Here is a 21,217-nt window from a genome sequence, read left to right as displayed (position 1 = left end):
GGCCAATAAAGCGAGATGAGCGCCGCAACCCCAGAGTTGGCCACGACTGGACCTAGTGGTCAGGGGTCCCTTTACCTTTATGACAGATGGTCATGGAGGGGTTGCATTCAAAGAACCCAGGACCGGTGGGCTGCACACCCTTACAATTTATTAATATTACCTTTTAAACCCCAGCTTTCCTTCCAGGAGCTCAAGGTGATGTACATGATTCTCTGCTCCATTTTGTCCTCACAACAAGCCTGTGAGGTAGGTTAGGCTGAGAAACAGTGACTAGCCCAAGGTTACGCAGTGAGCTTCATGGCAAAGTAAGAATTTGAACCCTGGTCTCCCAGGTCCTAGTGCAACAGCTGAACCACACCACACCAGTTCTGCTCAGCAACAGAGAACATTTCTTGCATACAGAAGATCTGGGTTTGCGGATTCCACCTGAGAAGGAAGGGCCAGAAGCTACCAATCTCTTCCTGAAAACTTGGGCAGTAGGGGACCTTGGAATTGCCTATGGATTTTTAAACCAGGCCAGGTTCTGCACCCAAAACATACAACAGCTGAGTGAGACGAGACCCACTGTGATATACCATGATTATTCAGAAACATGTCGAATAAATAGCACCAGTAACTTCATGTGCCCCACGAAAGGCTGAGGACAATTTATTAGTAGTAGAAACAGGTGGAAACTTTACAAAACCCAAACAATGGTTCTGATCGCAGAGAAGTAAGTTGCTTCATTTGTGGAGAACAGAGGGTGGAGAGAGGCAACCCACCTTCATTCATGGGGAGGGAAAGCTGTCTGGCTTTAACATTTCAGGAGGTGGTAGTACAGTATGGGCTTGTATTTACGGAGTCCGAGAGGATAGTTCGTCTGCGACAGGGTTGGAGAAACATGTGGCCTTTGCAGATGCGAGGCCTACAATGCCCATCGTTCCCAGTGAGCATGGCAAACGGTGATGGGAGTTGTAGTCCCACACCATCTGGAGCTTCCCCATTATCAGGACGGATCCATCTGCAAAGATGGCGAGCAGGATAAAGTGGTCTGAAATTACACCACCTGAGTTCTTCCACCCAAGTAGAGCCAGTGTGGGGAAGCTTTTTCGCTCTAGGCGTTGCCAAACTACGACTCCCATCATCCTTGGCCACTGGCCATGCTTGTTGGGGCTGATGGGAGCTGTGGTTTGGCAGAGTCTGGCTGGAGGGCCAAAGGCTCCCCTCACACCTGCAGCAATGAGACCAGGCCTTGCCCAAGATGACATTGTTTTATTTCCCCCTGGCCCATGTTGGCGGCCCACACCTACAAAGAGAGCAATGCAGCATTTCTGCACGTTGCCATAGCAACCTTAGCAGAGGCAGCCACAGGCCCGAAGCCTCACGGCCGCTGCCATCATTCTGGGGATAAAGGGGTGAGGCACAGGACAGCCGCTGGAGGTGGCTTCGGCTGAATGTGCTGGTCTTGCCTGCGAGCCTCGCTTATCAATGGCCACCCTTGTCCTCGTGAAAAATATACCCACACGCTCGCTCACACAGTGTGCTAATGGAGCTCCCTCAGCCCCTAGGCGGGGGACAAAGGCTGGTATTGTCTCAAGCCTTTTTGGGGGGAAGACTGGGGGTGGGGGTGGGGAAGAGAGAAACAAAAAGAAGCATGCGGCTGAGGAAAGCAATGGCTCAAGCAGTGCATTGTGGGTATGCTAGCTTCTTAGCCAATCAGGACTTGGCTGCTGTTGGCCATCTTTGGAATCTTGCGCATCCAGCCCTAGGCTTTACCTCAGGGACAACGGGACAGGGGATTTCTTGAACTCCGGCTGGTGATAATGTGGGACATTAAAATAAAAACAGAAAAAGAGTGGTTCTACAATAATCTGGGAAGATCTGAGAAGAGAGGAAAGAATCATCTCATTAGCATTTACTATTAAACTATGTGATGATTTGTGAACCATTTGCACCCACCCCAGACTGTTTCCCTAGCCAAAAAGCTGCCCCTCAATTTCTACTGCTCCGGAGATTTTGACGAACTAAACCGTTCAAGAGATGGAAGAGAACAGGATTTCAGGCGTGGTAGAGGACGAGAGGAGGACTGCTCCGCCCAGCTTCACATTGCTGCTATCCCAATGGAGGACAATACTGTCAGGATAAGGACGAGGACTCCGGATTGGTAGACCTGGGGTATTTTGAATCCTTTGCCCAGGTCCCATGCCTACGAGAGAGAGAGGGAAGCAAAAGTGTTGTTTTAAACAGCCGTTTTTAACCAATTATTTCACTGGTTTATTCTTTTAGCAAACCATTATATACATTTTATGAAATAAATAATAAACTCCCATCTGTCCCAGCCAACATGGCCAATGGTCAGGGATGATGGGAACTGTAGTTCCAACAGTATCTGGAGAGCCCAAGACTAGCCACCCTTGTGTTATGAGTGTTGGGTTAGTACCAGGGAGACCCAGTTTCAAATCCCCACTCAGCCAGGAAGCGCACAGGGTGACCTCAGCCTGGTCACTGCATCTCAAACCAGCCTACCTCACAAGGTTGTTTGGAGGATAATGTGGGGTGGGTGGGTAAGAAACCATGTATGCTAGCTTTCCTCAACCTGGACCCCTCTGGACACTGCTGCACTCCCACTTCCACCACCATGATGACAGCTGATGGAGTCGGAGGTTCCCTTGTAATAAATAATAATAATAATAATAATAATAATAATAATAATAATAATAATAATAATAATTTATTATTTATACCTCTTGCCCATCTGGCTGGGTTTCCCCAGCCACTCTGGGCGGCTTCCATTAAAACACTAAAATACAATAACCTATTAAACATTAAAAGCTTTCCTAAACAGGGCTGCCTTCTGATGTCTTCTAAAAGTCTGGTAGTTGTTCTTCTCTTTGACATCTGGTGGGAGGGCATTCCGCAGGGTGGGTGCCACTACCGAGAAGGCCCTCTGCCTGGTTCCCTGTAACTTGGCTTCTCTCAGTGAGGGAACTGCAAGGATTGCCTCTCAAGAATGCATCTGAAGCTCCGTGAGAACTTGAAAGAGCTATGCGCAAGTCGTTATGCAAAGTAGGTGGTGTAATTTGCATAATTTACACCAGACATACAATCAGCATACATCTATACATAAATGAATACGCACGCCCATGTCTGCAGCCATCCCTAGCCTGTCTTGTCCAGTAATTTCCAAAGAGAAATAAAAGTAATGTTCGTAGACATCTCTTGCCTAGTCCCCTGGAAAGGGTTCCTACTCCTCAGAGGTGTCCAGGGAAGTGCTGTTACCTATGACTCGCCTTTCAATACCACAAGGCATTTCTCGGCTCACAGATTAGTTCCTGTGCATGCAGGCAGGTCCAAACTGCTGCACTAGAATTGACAGGTGTATGGTATTGGGGTGCAGTGTTGCAAGTTTGTGGGGTTTTCTCCCAGATCACTCTTGCTTTCTGCAACTGTATGCTGGTGTGTGTGTGCGTGTGTGTGTAGAGAGAGAGGGAGAGAGAAAGAGGGAGGGAGAGAGCGAGAGAGAAGTGCACACATCACTCTTTTCTTTCTCCTGGCAATATTCTTCTCTCTAGTTGTGGCAGCTTCTGATGACAGCCGTTTGTATCGAGTGACAGCAGCTTCTATGCCTCCCTAATAATGTACAAGGGCACACTTGATGCGCAGGGAGCAAAATCCATTTGTCAAGCCCAGCGCCCACCAATCGGCATCCCCTGCCCCAAGGGGCAGCCACTGATTGCGACTCTCAGTAAACCAGAATGCCCTCCAGATCTTATTTTTCAAAAGCAAAGGGAGGCGTGGGCAGGCAGAGGAATCCATGCATACTATCTGGAGTCAAGAGGAAGAGAAGATGCTCATTTGGAGAGGCATAAGATGCCCAGGAGCTGGGCAAGGGAGTCAGTGGGTTGGCCTTTAGAAGGTTTTTTTTTCCTCTAAAGAGAAAAACAGACACACACACACATACACACAGAGTTCACACTTCTCCCAGAGAGAACCGTCTGTCCCAAATCTCAGCCCCGGGTAAGTACTGAAGAGTCAGTTGCTTTCAAGGGAATGTTGCAGAGTCCCAGAAGTGAGCAATCAGAGCAGTTGTTCTCTCCCCCCGCCCCTCCCAGTGAGAAAACACGCTGACAGATCTAATTGCTTTGAAAAGAAGTGCCACTTCGCAGCACTGCAAATGGCAGAGAAGGATGCAAACATGCAATATGATTGCTCCTTTATCCGGGGGCGCAGGATGTGTAGTGTAGTGGTTAGAGTGCTGGACAAAGACCTGGGAGGCCACAGTTCAAATCCCCACTGCCCCCCCAAGCCTGACCTACTTCAGAAGGTTGTTGTGAGGATAAAATGAGGAGGGAGAACCATGTGTGTCACCTTGAACTCTTCAAAGGATAGGTGGGTCATAAATATAGGAAGTAAATACCGTATTTTTCGCTCTATAGGACGCACCCGACAATAGGACGCACCTTGTTTTAGAGGGGGAGAACAAGAAAAAAAAAATCCCCTTCTCTGCTCAGCACCCCTTCAGCGAAGCGGCAGGAGAAACGGAGCCCCTTCCATTTCTCCTCCCGCTTGGCTGAAGGGGCACTGCGCAGCTCTCCCTCTCTGCTGAAGCCAGGAGAGTCTTGCTCTCCCGGCTTCAGCAAAAGGAACCCGAAGCCTTTGGAGTGCAGCGTGAGGTCCCGCTGCGCTCCAAAGGCTTTAGGCGGCTATCCCTGAAGCCTGGAGAGCGAGAGGGGTCGGTGCGCACTGATCCCTCTCGCTCTCCAGGCTTCAGCGAAAGCAACGCGTAGCCTCCGGAGCGTGGAGGGAACGCTCCCTCTGCGCTTCGGAGACTTCACGTTGCTATTGCTGAAGCCAAGGAGCCTGCATTCGCTCCATAGGACACACACACATTTCCCCTTAATTTTTGGAGGGGAAAAAGTGCGTCCTATAGAGCGAAAAATACAGTAAGTAAGGAAGTCAACTCTTTCCATCCCTTTGCTTTTAGGCACCTGACTGTTGTTTTTTAAAGCTGTTGGTCAGTGTTGCCTGAGTTAATCCTGGCTCAGGCTGCTACCCACACAGAGACATCCTGCCACCAGCCCAACCTCCCCTTTTCGTCTGCTGAATGTGTGGACAAGCAATGTTCCTCTGGCAGAATCCCCAATGCAAAGCTTCCATGGACAGAAACGGTATACCACTGAATACCAGGACAGCCACCTTCTTATTTATTACTATTACATTTCTATCCTGCTTTTCCTTCAAGGAGCTCCAGGTGGCATCTAAGGGTCTCCCCAATTTATCTTCACACTTTATGTTTTCAGCCTGGCAGCCCCCAGTGCTTTTCCAGCTGCACTGGCTCCTGGTGGAGTACAGGGTCAGATTTAAGGTGCTGCTTTTGACCTTTAAAGCCCTTCACAGCCTACGACCCTCGTACCTACGGGACCGCCTCTCCTGGTATGCCCCACAGAGAGCCTCAAGGTCCATAAATAGCAACACCCTATAGATCCCAGGCCCTAAGGAAGTTAGATTAGCTTCAACCAGAGCCAGGGCCTTTTCAACACTGGCTCCGGCCTGGTGGAACGCTCTGTCTCGTGAGACCAGGGCCCTGCACGATCTGATTTCTTTCCGCAGGGTCTTTAAGACAGAGTTGTTCCGCCTGGCCTTTGGCTTGGAGCCAATTTGATTCCCTCCCTCTCTTTTTTCCCCCTTTTCCTTTCTCCTCCTGTGATGAGGCTGCATTTTAATATTTTAATGTTTCAATATTTTAATGTTGTATTTTAATCTTGTTTTTTAGTTATATTCATTCAACTTGTTTTTATTATTGCTTGTTAGCCGCCCTGAGCCCGGCCTTGGCTGGGGAGGGCGGGGTATAAATAAAAAATTATTATTATTATTATTATTATTATTATTATTATTAGGAACTCCCTCCCACAGCGCTTTCAGACAGGTGCTTTCTCTACTGCCTTTCTGATATGCGCTTAAAAAGTTCTTCTTTTAACAAGCCTTCTAAAATCTCTATCCCGGTCGACACCTGCTTTTGGTTTGAATTGATTTTGTGCATGTGCTGTTGCTTTAATCTGTTTTTAAAAAATATTTATTACTATTTTTAATTTTTTAAAATATTGTGCTACTGTTATAATTATTCTCATATGTTTACTTCAGCAGCTCGTACGCCATTTAAATCACAGTCGCCTCTAAGCGGTGTACTGCAGACTCAGTAGAGTGAAAATAAAACTGAGCTGAAGCTATAAAATCAGAATTTAGTTAAAAAGCCTTCTAGCAAAAAAACCAAGTCTTTGGTAAGGGCTAGAATTTCAACTGGGGGGGGGCTGGCTGACCTCAGCTGGGAGGGAGTTCCATAAAAATGGGCCTGCAATCCTGAACACATAAACAGCAACTCCTCCCAATAACTCAGTGATTACTTCTGTCATTATATTGCAAATGGCTCTAGGATGCATCATGGGAAGAATTCATATATATATTTAGACATCAGGCAAAAACATTTAGCCAGGCCTTTGGCTTATAATTCTCTGTGGGCTTTATGACTTGGTGGGTTGTTTTATTCCTGCCTTTTAAAAATAGGATTGCCCTTTAGAATTATTTTCTTTGCTTTATTTTATGCTGGCTTCAATCTGTTTGTTTCCATATTGTAACAGTGGTAAAAAAAATAAAAAGCAACAAATACATTAAATAAATAAAATAATGAATGAAATCAATGATTAATACTAACGACAGCAGCAACGGGGCAAGGAAGATTAGGACAAGGTCAAACAGTGAGTTCCATGGCTGAGTTGGGATCTGAACCCTGGTCTGTAGCTCCCAGTCTAGTGCTCTAACCACTACACCACCACTGTCTCTTTTATGCCAAGAGGCTCCCCAGCTGCATCCATATTCCAAAGGGGCTACTCACTAGATGCCTGATTCCGTTCCAGGTGTGGAAGGTCAAGGGGAAAGCCAGGGCAAACTTTGCAGAGTAGATGAGGGCAGGCCCCAGGCTAAGGGACCTGATCAGCTCCAGGTAGTCAGCAAAGTGTCCCGGGAGGATCAGAGCGCTTAAGCCGAAGAGCGACACCCCTGAGGAGAAAAACACAAGAGAAATGGGCTCCTTTGGACAACCTGTTTATTGAGCAATCTTCTGCGCAAAGCTGATGCGGAGGCTGGACTATGCCTGATTTTTGTCTGAGCATTCATTCCGATTTGTTCATGGGCAGTGCTTTTTTTCTGGGGGTACTCAAAGATATGCAGTACTGGCACCTTAAACCCCCCCCATGTGAAAAGTGTGGCACTTACTGTAACAACTTCATGGTGAGTAGCGCCACCTTTTTTTTTCTTTTAAAAAAGCACCGTTCATAGGGCAGTTATACAGCAATGCACATTCGCCCTACAGCCACCGCGAACTTTTTGCAGGGTGTTCAGCTGTTTCCCCATAAAATCATTCATTTGTCCCGCTTTTCAACATGTTTCCCACCTTTTTGCTTTGCAAACTGCAAACCTACTCTCACGGGAGGCAGTAATGGCAACCCACGAAGAGGATTAGACTGATTCATGTAGGAGAAGGCCATTGATAGGCTATGCTCTGCCTCCACAGCTGGAGACAGAAAAGCTTCTGAATATCATTTTCTGGAAGCCACAGGAGGGGAGAGTCCTCTTGTGAAGGGATCCAGCTCAAGGCCTGGCCCCTGCGGCATCTGTTTAGCCCCGGGGAGAACAGGATGCGGGACTAGATGTGACAAGGGCGTGAACCAACACGTTCTTTTTATGTTCATATGTAACAAGACCTTATCTTAGGGGGGAAAGTGGATTTATTGTGCAATGGTGTGCAATGGCAACAGAGCACTTTAATCTGCTTCATTTGCAAAAACCTCCAATTTCAGTTTGAGCTTGAGCCCCTCCTGTGAAATTCTAGCTGTCTGGGGGCACCCAGGGATGCTAAGGATATGGGAGGCGGACATACCACTCTCAGGCCGCTGAAAAACCTCTCACATTTGCTACCTGTGCTTTGCAGGTTACATGCTGCCGGAGAACCTACACCCAGGACACACCTCCATGACAAGCTATACACCTAGCGTGCGGCAGGTAAAGAGGCAGCTAGCAAAAGGGGAGTTTTGCAGGCACTGATCAGCCCTGGACAGCCCTGGACAGAGAACTCCAACCATCAGACACTACAATACAGTAAAATGGCGAATTCAATCCAAGTGGCTTAATACCCTGGTTCTGCTCAGCTTAGAAGGCCACCAACTAGAGTAAGGAGCATCCATCAGGGCGAGACACAGAACAGCTACAAGCAAGGCCAGATTAGCAGTGGCTCGAGCTCTGACAAAGCCCCTTAAAGCTTCTGGAGGAAAGTTTCCTTTCCAGGCAAATTACAGATCAGCTACCAATGCACAGGCAACCTCAGCTAGCTGAGCAAAGAGAGGCAAACCCCGTGGGGGAGAGCTGGGAAGCAGAGCTGCATTGACATGCGCCGGGGACAGCTGATACGCAATAAGGACAGCTTGATGAGAGCGCCTGGGTTGGCTGGAAGAGTGGCGGTGGCGGCGGAGGCAGCTCCTTCCTTTTGAGCCTCAAGGCTTCTCCTTGCTGTTTCCAGATGGCACTGCCAGAATGGATGGCAGGGGCAGTGGGGAAGGGCAGGCGGAGCCAGCAAGAGCGAAGACCGCCAAGCTGCTCTTAGATCTGCTCCCTTCCTGCCCACCTGCCCATCACTGGTCAGCAAAACCCTCCCAGGACACTTCACCCGCCACCCCGGCCAAAGGAGCATCCTGCAAAGCGAAGGACCAACGTGGCCCAAGCTGTCCTGCTGTTTCCCAGTGGTCATGATTCTCATTTTGCTGCCTGCCCTGACTTGCCCGGGGCATTAAACAAAATAAAATCTTCTTCTGCTCCCCAATCTCCCCTGGCTGCTTGAGATGAATCTGGCGAGGTGCCTCTTGGTTGACAGGCATGAGAGCGGACTGTACCACTTGAGACTGCAAAGGGCGGGGGGGGGGTAGCACTTTTTAAATGCATGACACATACGCATGCCCCCATGTTAAGGCAAAAAACACATTTCCTGAAATTCAGCAGCATTCTCCCATTGCTCCAGGCGCCTCTGGGAAAAAGGCTACAGGCCGTTCTGCAGTGAGGGAGCCGCAGCTGTAAGGAGGGCACTGAGTGGGGTCCAGAGGAAGGTGACAAAGGACAGACCCCCCAAAGTACCTAGGCTCATTGCAGCTCCTGTGCCGCGGTGAGAAATGGACATCATCATGGGAAGGGACCAGCTGAAAGAAGAAGAAACAGAGGACAGTGAGATTGCGCACAAAGCAAGGCACCAGAGTCTAGCCAGACTGCCACCAACATTGAGTTCACAATAGCTCTTTCTTCCCCCACCAAACTCTCTTTAAAAAGGGGTGAGGAACCCGCAGCCAATGGGCCCATTCTGGCCCACCAGCGGGTTCTTATTTGGCCCACCAGTCCCTTTCCTCCAAACCACACCCACCTGGCTAATCGGCTGGTACCCGCTGGCTGATGTAAACTGATAGGTGGGTTAAGTCCTGCTAGCTGCAGATTCACCAGTGTATTCCCCATGAGGAGCACACTGGCAAAGCAGACCCCTGCAGAGAGCAGGATTGAGCCCTCTGCTCATCAGCTAATGAACGGAGAGTTAAATCCTACTGGGTGCTGCTTCGCTAACATGTTCCCTCGCAGGGAATGTACCGGCAAAGCAGACCCCTCTCTCTGCCCTAGAACTTTGGCAGATGGAAGGGGGAGAAGCCACCCTTTGGTCACCTGACATCATCATAGCATCAGGTGATTGACCGGTGGGTGACCCCACCCACCTGTCAAAGTTGGCCCACAGGGTGGAAGGAGATAACGAGGGGCCAAAATGGCTCCCCAGTCTGGTCTTAAAGCCTTTGTTTAATTGATTATTCAACTACTCCATTTCTAGACTGCCTATCAACCGAAGTCCCTGGGCTGCTTTCAGAAACCAGTAAGACACACCAAAAATAAATAAATCCCTATGTAAACGACATAAAACCTTCACAACCCAGCATTCAGACAGCACTAAAAACACAGATCAGCATAAAGTAAAACCCCCCAAAAATAACATTTTGCACAGATCTAACTGCACTAGAAGAAAAAAATAAAAAAGGCTGAGAGAGGAAAGAGGTCTCCGGCTGACAATGTAGTCACCCAGTGCAAAAAGTGAAGCAGTTTGTTCCCATAAGAAGCAGCGATGGCCACCGACTAGGGTGGCTTTAAAAGAGGGCTAGACAAATCCATGGACGAGGAGGCTATTAACGGCCACAACAGCTGGTAGCAGGTCCCACAGCATATATGTACATCTCTCAGGTGTCAAAGACCAGGTTAAAGAGGTAAGTCTTCAGCATATGACAGAAACTGCAGAATGAAGGTGTGCCAAATGCACCTCTGTGGTGGGGACAGAATTCCTCTGTTTAGGGGCCACCAGAGAGAAGGCCCTCTCCTCAGCTGCAATGCACAGTTGCAGTTAGTGGAATTGCTTGTACTTTTTATTTTATTTCCCCCTCACTATATGGAGTCAAATATTGAGTTTGGGATCTTGTTTGTGTATGTGGGCTATTAATAAACTCAAAACAGAACTGATTCGGAGAAGGAGGGGGAGAATCAGTGACTCTCCAAGTGTAAATCACTTAGGATGGAGAAACTGTTCCAGCTCATTCTGTGCTTGTACCCAGAATTATGCCAGGAATCCAGCCAGATGAGGAGAAGGGATGGAGGAATCTACGGAGGTGGCTGAGGAATGACTTTGCCACAATGGCAGGAATCCTGGAGGGGCGGTGGAGGAAAGAGAGACCGGCTTAAAGGGAAAGCAGCGGATCTTCTGAGCGCCACTGTGAAGAAAGAAGGAATAGGATGCTGCAAGGGGAACAGGGTGTGAATTCCACATCCAGGGAGCCAATAGAATATAGGAAGCTGCTTTCTAGTGAGCCAAGGTTTCAGGCAGGGAGTCTTAGCCCTACCTGGAGAAGCCAGGGATTGAACTTGCATGCAAAACTGATGCTCTACCCACCGAGGGGCAGCCCTTCCCCTGTGGTGTGCAGCAGCGTCAAATCCAAATGTCTACCCCTTTCCCTTTAAGTAAGCCGCTCTTTCGTCGACTGCCCTTTCAGGATTCCTGCCAACGTGGCAAAGGGTTCCTCTGGGTGATCTCAGTGATCCAGCTGGGATACGAAGGCTCAGGTGGTCCTTAAGGTATCCTGAGCCAAAGCTGCTTGGGGCTTTGTATATATAACACAGGAACTCTGAACCTGTAGCAGAAGATGGCAATAATGCGGTAAGCCTTGGGGAAGCCTTGCAGAACATCTAATAAAGTAGAACGATGTCTGATCGGCCCAGTATAAATTGTGTTGACGACGTGCTGCAAAAAAACACCCACCAACCCCGTCCCGGTGCTAGTCCTAAATCTTGCTCTTTATCTCAATTAATTGGAAATGCGAACGCCTCCCTTCTTAAACAAAGCCAGCTCTTACTGGTAGATGGTGACATGAGGGGACAGAGGACGGTTGGATCGGGTGTTCTTCTCCCAAAACTGGGCCATCTCCTCCTTTGCCGTCGTTGCCATGGGGACCACGCTGGAAAAGAAAACACATGCGAGAAGAATGGCACTGGGGCCTGTGCCTTTTGTCGGGGTTCAGTCTGAACTTAGGAACATGGGAAGATACTACATTGCAATCAAGAGAACAGGGCGGGTCCTAAAATGGGAGGGAAAGCCATGGTTCGATCATCTCATGGGTGGCTCATGGTTTGTTAAACGAACAATGCCTCAAACCAGAGGTGCATAACTTTTGCTGTTGTTGTTCTTCCTCCTTCCTCCCCACCCCTTTTCCTTTTTTTGTCATCTAAAATAGAACACTGCAAGTCTGAGGATGGGATCGACCTCATTTGTTTTCTGCAAGGAGTTTTGTGGAGGTGAAGAGCAGGGTTATTTTTTAAAAAAAGAGGGAAATTATTTAAATAATAAAATAAAATTGTTGCACCAACTTCCTCTCCTGTAGGGCTCTGATCGGAAGCTTGTTTAGGGACAACTTTTGTTTGCAATAAATAAGGGTGTGGTGGAGGGGCACAGAGACAGAGGGTGAATGGAAAGGACCATCTGAAACCAAGTCGTTGGCAAGTAAACCAGCGAACACCCTTTGATTTATATTTCCTGAGAGCAGCACCTGCAGATTCTATAAAGTGCCAATCACAGCATTAACAGCTAGCCAGCCGTTTTAATGGCCCATGAATTATGGGAGAACAAACTGGCAGAGGAGTGAATCTTGCAAGGATCCAAACAGCAGGAGGAGAATTAACAAAAGCCCATTTTTTTTTACTGTCATAAACTCACTGCCGCGTGGAGAGTCCCGGTCCGAGACGAACACAGAGGCATCGCCGGCTGGCTAATCTGAAAGACAAAAGTGCTCTTTGAATTTACAACTGAAGGCTTATTCTTCCCACCAAGACACAGTGCAAGGCAGGAAACATGAAAACACAACACGTTTTGCTCGATAATCACACAGAAACCATTATTGTTATTATACTGGGGTGTGTATGTGTCTAAAACCTTCCGACACAATAACGAAATAAAATGTTGGCACTGCAGCTAAGGCTGTGTACACAGCATACATTTAAAGCACAGGCCCGCCTGCCCCCCGAGTTCTGTGAACTGTAGTTTGCCAAGGGTGCTGGGAACTATAGTTCTTTAAGGGGTAAAAACAAATTGGGAGGGGGAGAATGTACTTTAAATATATGGTGTGTACTACACAGCCAGAGAAATATATCGCCAGCTTCGCATTGGTTTAAGTAAATCACAATCCAATACTGCCAAAAGCATTTTGACCAGGCAGTCTTCTTCAGTGGCAAACAATAACAGCTATTAGATGGATGAGTCTGAAATGGATTACCGTATTTTTTGCTCTATAATACTCACTTTTTCCCTCCTAAAAAGTAAGGGGAAATGTGTGTGCGTCTTATGGAGCGAATGCAGGCTGTGCAGCTATCCCAGAAGCCAGAACAGCAAGAGGAATCGCTGCTTTCGCTGCGCAGCAATCCCTCTTGCTGTTCTGGCTTCTGGGATTCAGAATATTTTTTTTTCTTGTTTTGCTCCTCCAAAAACTAGGTGCGTGTTATGGTCTGGTGCATCTTATAGAGCAAAAAATATGGTATATTTCAGGTCTGCTTACATCTAGGTTCAGGCTGCCCAGGCTTTTAAATAAAATGTGAAACCACCCATTCAAACCATTAAGGGACAGAAATGGAGTTGGTTGCAATTCCCCAACTTCCGCTGCAAAACTCTTACAGATCCATCCGAAGAGATGCTATACAGTATATGGATTTAATAAAAGGTTTTTAATATTTATTGATCTAACAGTGACTTATTACAGATTTAATATAAATCTATGTATATCAAGCTGAAGGAATGTGTGTACATAATTTTGAAAGATGAATGCTTGCTATGTATTTGTCTATCAGTACGTTAAATCTTCTTTTAAAAATTAATGAAAGGGGGAATATATTCATGTGCATCTGTGCACCACACACACAAAATCAAACATACAGTCCTTCACATCTCCATCCTTGAAATGCAGCTCGTTTTAATTTGCTCACTAAACACAAAATATCCAAGATGGGCGAGAAAAACCAGCCCTGCCAATAACAAAAGGCAGTTATTTCATGCCTGGACCCCTAAAGGGGAAAGGTTTGCAGGCTTCTGGTGGGGCAAAAGCGAGAAAGAAAACAAACTTTCATTTCATTCTGCAGATGCCATTTGTCACACCTGAAGCGCTAGCAAAATAGCAGGTCATTGTTTCAGTGCAGTGAGCATCACATTTCAGTCTCAAACTGACACCATGAGCAAGAGGTAAATTAAGGGTTTCAATTTCTTTTTTTTATTACAGGCACACACACACACACACCCCTGCAAGCCAGAGGAGCTATTCTAGACAGATCCCGTCAAGATGTTGTCAGGCTGACATTCAAAGGCGACACACCAGCAAAAAACCAGCGATTCACAAGGCCATAGCTCAAGGAGTTTAGAGCTAGGGACTGGAGTGGACTTTGTCTAAAGGACACACTAGTGTTGGAGATAATTGAGACATAAAAAAGGAAACATGCTTATAACCAGAGGACTGCTGAATCAGGCCTAAGGCATACCTAGCCCAGAATCCTGTTCTTACATTGGTCTTCCGGATTATTGTGAGAAGCCCACAAGCAGGACCTGGGTGCAATATACTCTCTTCTCTTGAGATTTCTTGCAACTGCCTCTGTGGCTGCCTCTGTCAGTGGAGAAAGAATATAGCCACTGGAGCTGGTAGCCTTCTCTCCTCTATGAATTTGTCTGTTCCTCTTCTAAAGCCATCCAAGTTGGTAGCCATTCTAACCTCCCGTGGGAGCACACTCTATAATTTAACAATGCACTGTGTGAAGGACTTTCTCTCCGGTTTCGAGTTACCCCACTTTGCCGGATCAGGTTCCTTCCAAGAATTCTGGGAGGTTTGGGTAAAATTAGGGTTGCCATACGTCCGGAATTTCCCAGACATATCCAGAATCCTGCATGTGTCAGCAGCGTCTGGGCGGAAATCCGGACATATGGCAGCCTGTGTCGACAGTGCCAATTTTGCCGATTTCCCCTAGAAATGAGATACAGGCAGGTCAAAATGAGGCAGGAAAGAGGGGCAAAGAAATAAGAATTGAGACCAGCTGAAAGCCTGTTGATGAACGTGTTTTGTAGGAAGCGAGTGGCAAAGTGTGATGGTTATTTTTCTGTAACTAGGATGCTTCCAATTATTATTTTCTGCAGGGCGGTTGAGAATGTGAAGTGGTTCAATGGAAAAGCATCGCTTCTGAACTGGCACTGGGTGAAAAGAAAACTCTTTTGAGCATGGTGGCAGAACCGTGACAGCTCATTCACACATAAGTTGCCACTTGATAAGTGATGCACATACATGTGGGAACCAACTCACACATACAGGCACATGTGTTCAATGTTGCACATGTATGCACACCTTTCATATTGTATGCACGTATGCACACAGACAGGTGCTCTCACAGATATTTGCAATTTCACAAACCTACAAATGTTAAATTTAGATGTGCGCATCTAAACCCACATCAATAAAGCATGGGCATATATGACTACAATACCATAAACCTGCACATGCATTTAAGCTCAGGTGTTCAGAGATGCATATACACAGCCTGTGCATAGTTCCACAAAATGGTTACATATGCTTTACGGCTACTGCACACTTCCATACAATAAAGCCTGCATACACTAAAATGTATTCACAATGCCACAAGCCAGCATATATATTTAAACTTATGGACACACATGAAATGTACAACTGCACACATGCTCACAAGTGCCACAAATATATTATTCGTGCATTTCAGCTTATGCACATCTGACTGCAATGAAGCACACACGTAATTGTACGCATGCAAGACAAACACTCTCACAAACTCATGCATGCATTTCAGCTTATGCACAAACAGAGACCCATGTTTGCAGTGCAACAAGCACATGTACACAAAAGAATAGATGAACACACACCAGGCTTCAGAAAGGGCAGCATTTAGAAACTAGTTGGAGAATATTTCAGCCTCACTGGACACTTGCCTACTGAACTTAGAAGTAGCCATTCTGAAACAAAAAGCTTTCAGGGTAAACCCCAGTGTGAAATTGAATCACAACTGATGAAGAAATTCAATCAAACGAAAACCTGTGACTGAATCAGGATAATGGGTTTTTAATCGCACTACATGGTATTAATTAGGTTACCAGTGCCAGGATATTTGCATTCGCACCAACATTATTGCCTTGGTGACAGTAATACTAACTATTCTGCTTTTATTGGTGTCTGTTTTTCACGGATTTCCTTTCCATTTGGCCTCACTCCTCTTCATCCCTGCCCATCAAAGCACATACACAACTGCCATAATTTAAGATTATGCTTCATGCATCAGAGGAAAGTGTGCTCCCTAATAGTTTGCTGGTTGTCTTAAAGGTGTCACATGTACTTTACATGTAGAAGCTTTGCCCACATGGAGAAGAGGCTGGTGGGACTGCATTGCTGACATCATGCATAGCACCAGCCCTATGCCTTGAACACTGGCACACTGACACTGGTATCTATACTGGGAAAACCAATAGGTAAATGACAGGTCATGCATAGGCTTGCATGTGATCTGAACCCATGCATGATCAGGGGTTCTGATCATTGGAACACAAACGTGTGAAAAGTTGTTCACACATAGGTTTTCCTGGTGCAGCACACAAATGTCCATGGGGCAGGGCTGACACAGAATAGGACATTAGAGACAGGGTCAGGGGTGCAGTCTCATTGCCTCCTTCTGTGTGCATGGCTTCTGTGTGCTTTGAAGGCCCACCAGCATGTCTGCTTGTGTGCAAACACATGTGTCTCAGTTTGTGGAAATGCCTGTGGACGTGTAATGAATGCATAAGCATAACACAGCTGTGGGGGTTTATGGGTAGGTGCGTCACAAATAAATGCATTTGCAGAAACATGCATAGGCACATAACACTGACATGCAATCATAGAATTGTGGAGCTGGAAGGGACCCTGAGGGTCATCTAGTCCAACCCCCTGCAATGCAGGAATCTCAATTAAAATGTACATGGCATGCATGTATAATGCATCTGTGAGGCTTGTGTACATGTGTGCACACACCTGCTTGCAAATGGATGAATGCTCATACATTTTTATGTATGACAATATACATAAACCAGAAATGCATTCATTATACATCTCCGAATGCACATTTGCATATGTCTAGATGAGCACCTGTTTCTATACAGAATCACAGATTTGTAGAGTTGGAAGGCACCACGAAGATCATCTAGTCCAACCCCCGGCAATCTTTCACCTAATGTGGGTCTCAAACCCACGACCCTGAGATTAAGAGCCTCATGCTACATACACCAAATGAACTTTGTCGTTAACTATGTTTGAAACTACGTAAGTACAGTAGTATCAGACTGTTTTAATGTAGTGTTGCAATTTTGTGTTCTAATGCTGTAATGCACCCTGGGACCTTAATGTGAAGGGTGGGTAATAAATTAAATAATAATATGAACAACAGCATATACTTATATGCATATACTTATATACTTAGCTATGCGCCTAATGCTTAAATGCGTGCATCTTACATCTGTGGGGCTCGTGAGTGAGTGCATACAGACACAGATTACATCTCTCTGCAGACACAAGTTTACATGCGCACAGGGATATGTGACACCGCAAAAACATTATGTACCCATGTGCTGACAGGTGTGGTGCGTGTGCATGCAAACAGAAAGGCAGGCACAGCCTGCTGACGCATGTGAACACGCACTTTGTATATGCAGCAGGATAACAAAACTCTTTAGGTTTGCATTTCAGTTTCTGCAAGGGGATAACGGAACGGCGCAAAAAAACCACACCTTCAGGGTAAAAACCAATGTCACCCAGTCGCACCCAAGGGCACAGGTGCCCCCCCGACAAACGGCCCCTCACAGAACACACCCCATTTCCCAGACAACCAGGAATGACCCCCCACCCCACCTCCCACTCCTTCTCTTCCCTCCCAGCGCTTCGCTCCCGTCTTCTCCCCCCCCCCCCCGCAGTCACCTTAATAGGGACACGGCCATCTTGCCGAGGCGCCACTCACTCCAATGTCCCCCCGCCCAACCCCAAGCAGGAAGAGGGCGCGGGATGACGTCACTGCCCTACTTCCGTCGTCAAAGGCAAGCAAGGGCGGAAGGGCGCTTTTGAGCTGGCGGTGGAGGACGGGGCAACGCGCGTCTGCTTAAGACCTTAAGGGTTTCCCGTCCCGTCCCGGTTCCCGCAGGCTGAGATCCTGTGCTCTTTTTGTTTATTTATTCGGGAGTAAGGATTATTGATTTGCATGGGGCTCCTTACTTCAAATGAGGACTGGGAATTTGATATATTTATAATACGTGCACATTTATATTACACCCCGCTTTTTTTCTCAAGGCGGCTTACAGATAAAAATAAGAACAGCGAGAAAAAGACAATCGTTTTTTAAAAAAATTAAACACTGATAAAATTAAAACTATGTACATATATACAATTTATCAGATCCACACCAGTAAATTAGAGTTGTTCAGGGTAGACACATTGAAATGAATGGGCATGGCTTAACTCAGGTTCATTCATTTCAACGGGTCTCTGGATATTTATTTATTAGATTTCTGTCCCATATTTCCTCCAAGGAGCTCAAAAGTGCTGTTCATGGTTACCCTAATGAGCTTCATTCATGGCCAGTGAGGATTAGAGCTCTGGCCCTCTGTCCCCCTGCCAAGTCCTAGTCCAACACACTAACCACTACAACACACTGGTTCTCATATGAAGTAGAATTTAGTTAGGTACAGCTGATCTTCCACTGTAGTAGCCCAGAGTTTGTGAGTGAGCAGGCCAGCAACGCTTGAATTTTAAGCCAAATTTGTTCAAGGGTTGGCACCTACAAGTTTAGAGATTGCACACTTTGTTTTTCTGAGCTCTTTCAAATTCAGGCACCTCATACTGCTGCCCTGCTGGCATTCAATGTCTTCTGGGTTATTTCCATTTATTTTACAGTAAAATGATGAAACGATATATCCTTGCTTCTTCCTCAAGGGGCCTGAGGCAGAGTAAATCGTTCACTGCCACTAGATCTTCACAACAACCCTGTGAGGTAAGTTAGACTGAGAATGAGAGAAGTGAGTGATCAAGTCAAGGTCAGTAAGCGAGCTTTGTGCTTTAGAATTATGCTAACTACACTACTCTGAGTACCTCTGAGAAGGTGCAGAGTGTGTTCTGTTCTGGCATTTCTTACTGTGTGCCTCAGATTATGACATGAGAAGCTTCAGTTCACGTATTATGTATTACATTTATATCCCAACTTTCTTCCAAGGAGCCCAGGGCGGAGTACACGGTCCTCCTGTTTTATCTATTCACACAACAACCCTGTGAGGTAGGTTAGGTTGAAAGATAAGGACCGGCCCAAGGTCACCCAGTGAGCTTCATGGCCGGGTGGGATTTGAACCCTGGTCTCCCAGATCCCAATCCAGCACTTTCACCGCTATGGCTATGCTAGCACCCCAGGTTGAATAATTCCACTGTTTCACCAAATAGGGAGTGCTGCATCTTTAGTCCATTTTTACAACTTTCACCCCAGTTTTCTCCATCAAGGGGGAGAAGGGAGAGGTGACAAGCCCCCACCTGCCCTCCAAGATCATGGACATTCTGAGGCTAAACGCTCTAAGCAAGAATCCTGGGAACTGTGGTTTGCCGTAAACACCCCCTGGAGGCTGGGATACCATTGTTCTTGTAGCCAGGGCTCAGGGGAGCATGCGAAAGGTTCAATCCCCAGCGTCTCTAGGTAGGGTTGCGAGAGATCTCTAATGGAAATCCTGGAAAACCACGGCCTATCAGTGTATAGAAAATACAGAGCTAAATGGAGCAATGGTTTGACTCTGTAGAAAGGCAGCTTCCAACATTCCTAGCCTGTCTCGTTCCCTTGCCTTTCTGGTGTCCTGCCTAGGATTCAGCAGTCCTCATTGCAGCACCGAGCCTCCGACCTCCGAACCGCCCACTTTGGACTGCTTAGCCCAGCTGGATAAAAAAAATCAAAGTTTCCTTTGTCAGCCCAAACTCAGTCGCCCCAGCTTTGTGGAATGTTGTGCCTACAAGCACAGGAAATGGATCCAGATGACATGGAAAGCACGGCTCAGGATCAAGGCTTCAAGGGATCTGGAAGGAGGGAGTGATCATGCGCTTGAGCCTGTCCTGGTGACCCCCGACCAATTTATCTTCCCCACAATAGAAATCTAAAAGCTTCCAGGACCGCTGTAAACACCATATATTTAAAGCATATTCCACCTCCCCAAAGAATCCTGGGAACTGTAGTTTGTTATGGGTTCTGGGAATTGTATCTCTCTTTGGGGGTATACTCCTGCTCTCAGGATTTTTGTGGGATGTATTTTAAACGTGTCTTAAAAGGGCCCTGGGAAAGCAGGTGGGCAGATGAGCATGTGCCAAAACTAGCCTAATTTTATGGGATTAATTTTGAAGTAACTGCTGAACAAATGTCAAGCAGATCAATGTCAAGCAGATATCAATCAGATGAACTGCACAACTTTCTGAAGATGTCCGAAGGCAGCCCTGTATCATGAAGTTTTTAGTGTTTGATGTTTTGCTGTGGTATTATTATGTTGGAAGCTAGACTGCATAAATACTAAATTATTGTTATTACAGTATATTTAATGTAAATTTTGTATTTGCTGCTACACCCAGTTCTGCCTCTAGCTCCACCCACCAGTGACATGTGGCCCCGCACAAGGGAATGTGGCCCTCGGGGTGAATAATCCAAGCCCTCACTGCTGCTCTCCTCAGCAAACTGGGTTGTAGAATCAGCACCATTCATTCCCTGGCTGCACTTGGCTGCCAGTTTCCAGGCCCGGGTCAAAGGGCTGGTTTTGACCTATGTGGCTCAGGCTCCCAATACCTCAGAGACGGCCCCATCCCATATGAACTGACCCGGACCTCATCATCTGAGGCCCTTCTTTGTGTGCTTCCTCTGTGAGAGGGCTGGAGGGTGACAACATGAGAACAGGCCTTTTCCGTGGTGGCTCCCTGCCTTGCATTGGTCTCTCCAGGGAAGTTTGCCTGGTGCTGTCATTAGACGCCTTTAGGTGCGCAGCAAACACATTTATTTCAGACCCTCTAAGTGTCCCTATTTTCCAAAGACTGTCCCGTATTTACAGAAGCCATCTCAGTTTCTGATTTGATCACGGAATGTTCTGCTTTCCCTTAGGACGTCGCTATTTTAATCAGAGAAATGCTGGAGGGGATGTTGTTTTGTTCCAGGCCTTCGGTTTGAAATTGTCTGTGGCCTCTTTGAGTGGGTGGGGATGTTTTAAACTTGCCGTTTAAAAATAGGGTTGTCTTTGTCTTTTTCGTTTGAACGCACGTGCTCATTTGTTTTACACACTGTACAGTGGTACCTCAGCTTACAGATGCTTCAGGTTACAGACGCTTCAGGTTACAGACTCCGCTAACCCAGAAATAGTACCTCGGGTTAAGAACTTTGCTTCAGGATGAGAACAGAAATCGCGCAGCAGCGGCGCGGCGACTGCAGGAGGCCCATTAGCTAAAGTGGTACTCAGGTTAAGAACAGTTTCAGGTTAAGAACAGACCTCCAAAATGAATTACAGTGATACTTTGGGTTAAGAACTTAATTCATTCTGGAGGTCTGT

General features: G+C 46.7%; 1 protein-coding gene across 1 annotated transcript; it reads right to left on the bottom strand.

Moving 5' to 3' along the window:
- Nucleotides 1–617: 617 nt before the first annotated feature.
- On the bottom strand, nucleotides 618–17,663 carry SDHC (succinate dehydrogenase complex subunit C). Its single transcript, XM_081891271.1, has 6 exons — nucleotides 17,589–17,663; nucleotides 12,308–12,364; nucleotides 11,451–11,552; nucleotides 9,157–9,218; nucleotides 6,869–7,032; nucleotides 618–2,185 (listed from the first exon to the last, which is right to left on the bottom strand). Exons 1-6 carry the CDS (start codon nucleotides 17,606–17,608, stop codon nucleotides 2,081–2,083), a joined length of 510 nt encoding a protein of 169 aa, XP_081747397.1. The 5' UTR covers nucleotides 17,609–17,663; the 3' UTR covers nucleotides 618–2,080.
- Between the last annotated feature and the right edge of the window lie 3,554 nt (nucleotides 17,664–21,217).

Source organism: Podarcis melisellensis, assembly GCF_964234715.1.
Source record: "Podarcis melisellensis genome assembly, chromosome: 16".
NCBI lineage: Eukaryota > Metazoa > Chordata > Lepidosauria > Squamata > Lacertidae > Podarcis > Podarcis melisellensis.
Note: the sequence above shows the minus strand (reverse complement) of the source record. Positions and strands in the feature narration are given on the sequence as shown.

What these genes read in the sequence shown, in the direction of transcription:
- SDHC (XM_081891271.1), bottom strand. Translation starts at nt 17,608, where the DNA reads ATGGCCGTGTCCCTATTAAG. An exon ending in CCTCATGTCACCATCTACCA is followed by an intron (nt 9,219 to 11,450) that starts GTAAGAGCTGGC and finishes TTCTTCTTTCAG; the next exon opens with CTGGTCCCTTCCCATGATGA. An exon ending in AGGAGCTGCAATGAGCCTAG is followed by an intron (nt 7,033 to 9,156) that starts GTACTTTGGGGG and finishes TTTTCTCCTCAG; the next exon opens with GGGTGTCGCTCTTCGGCTTA.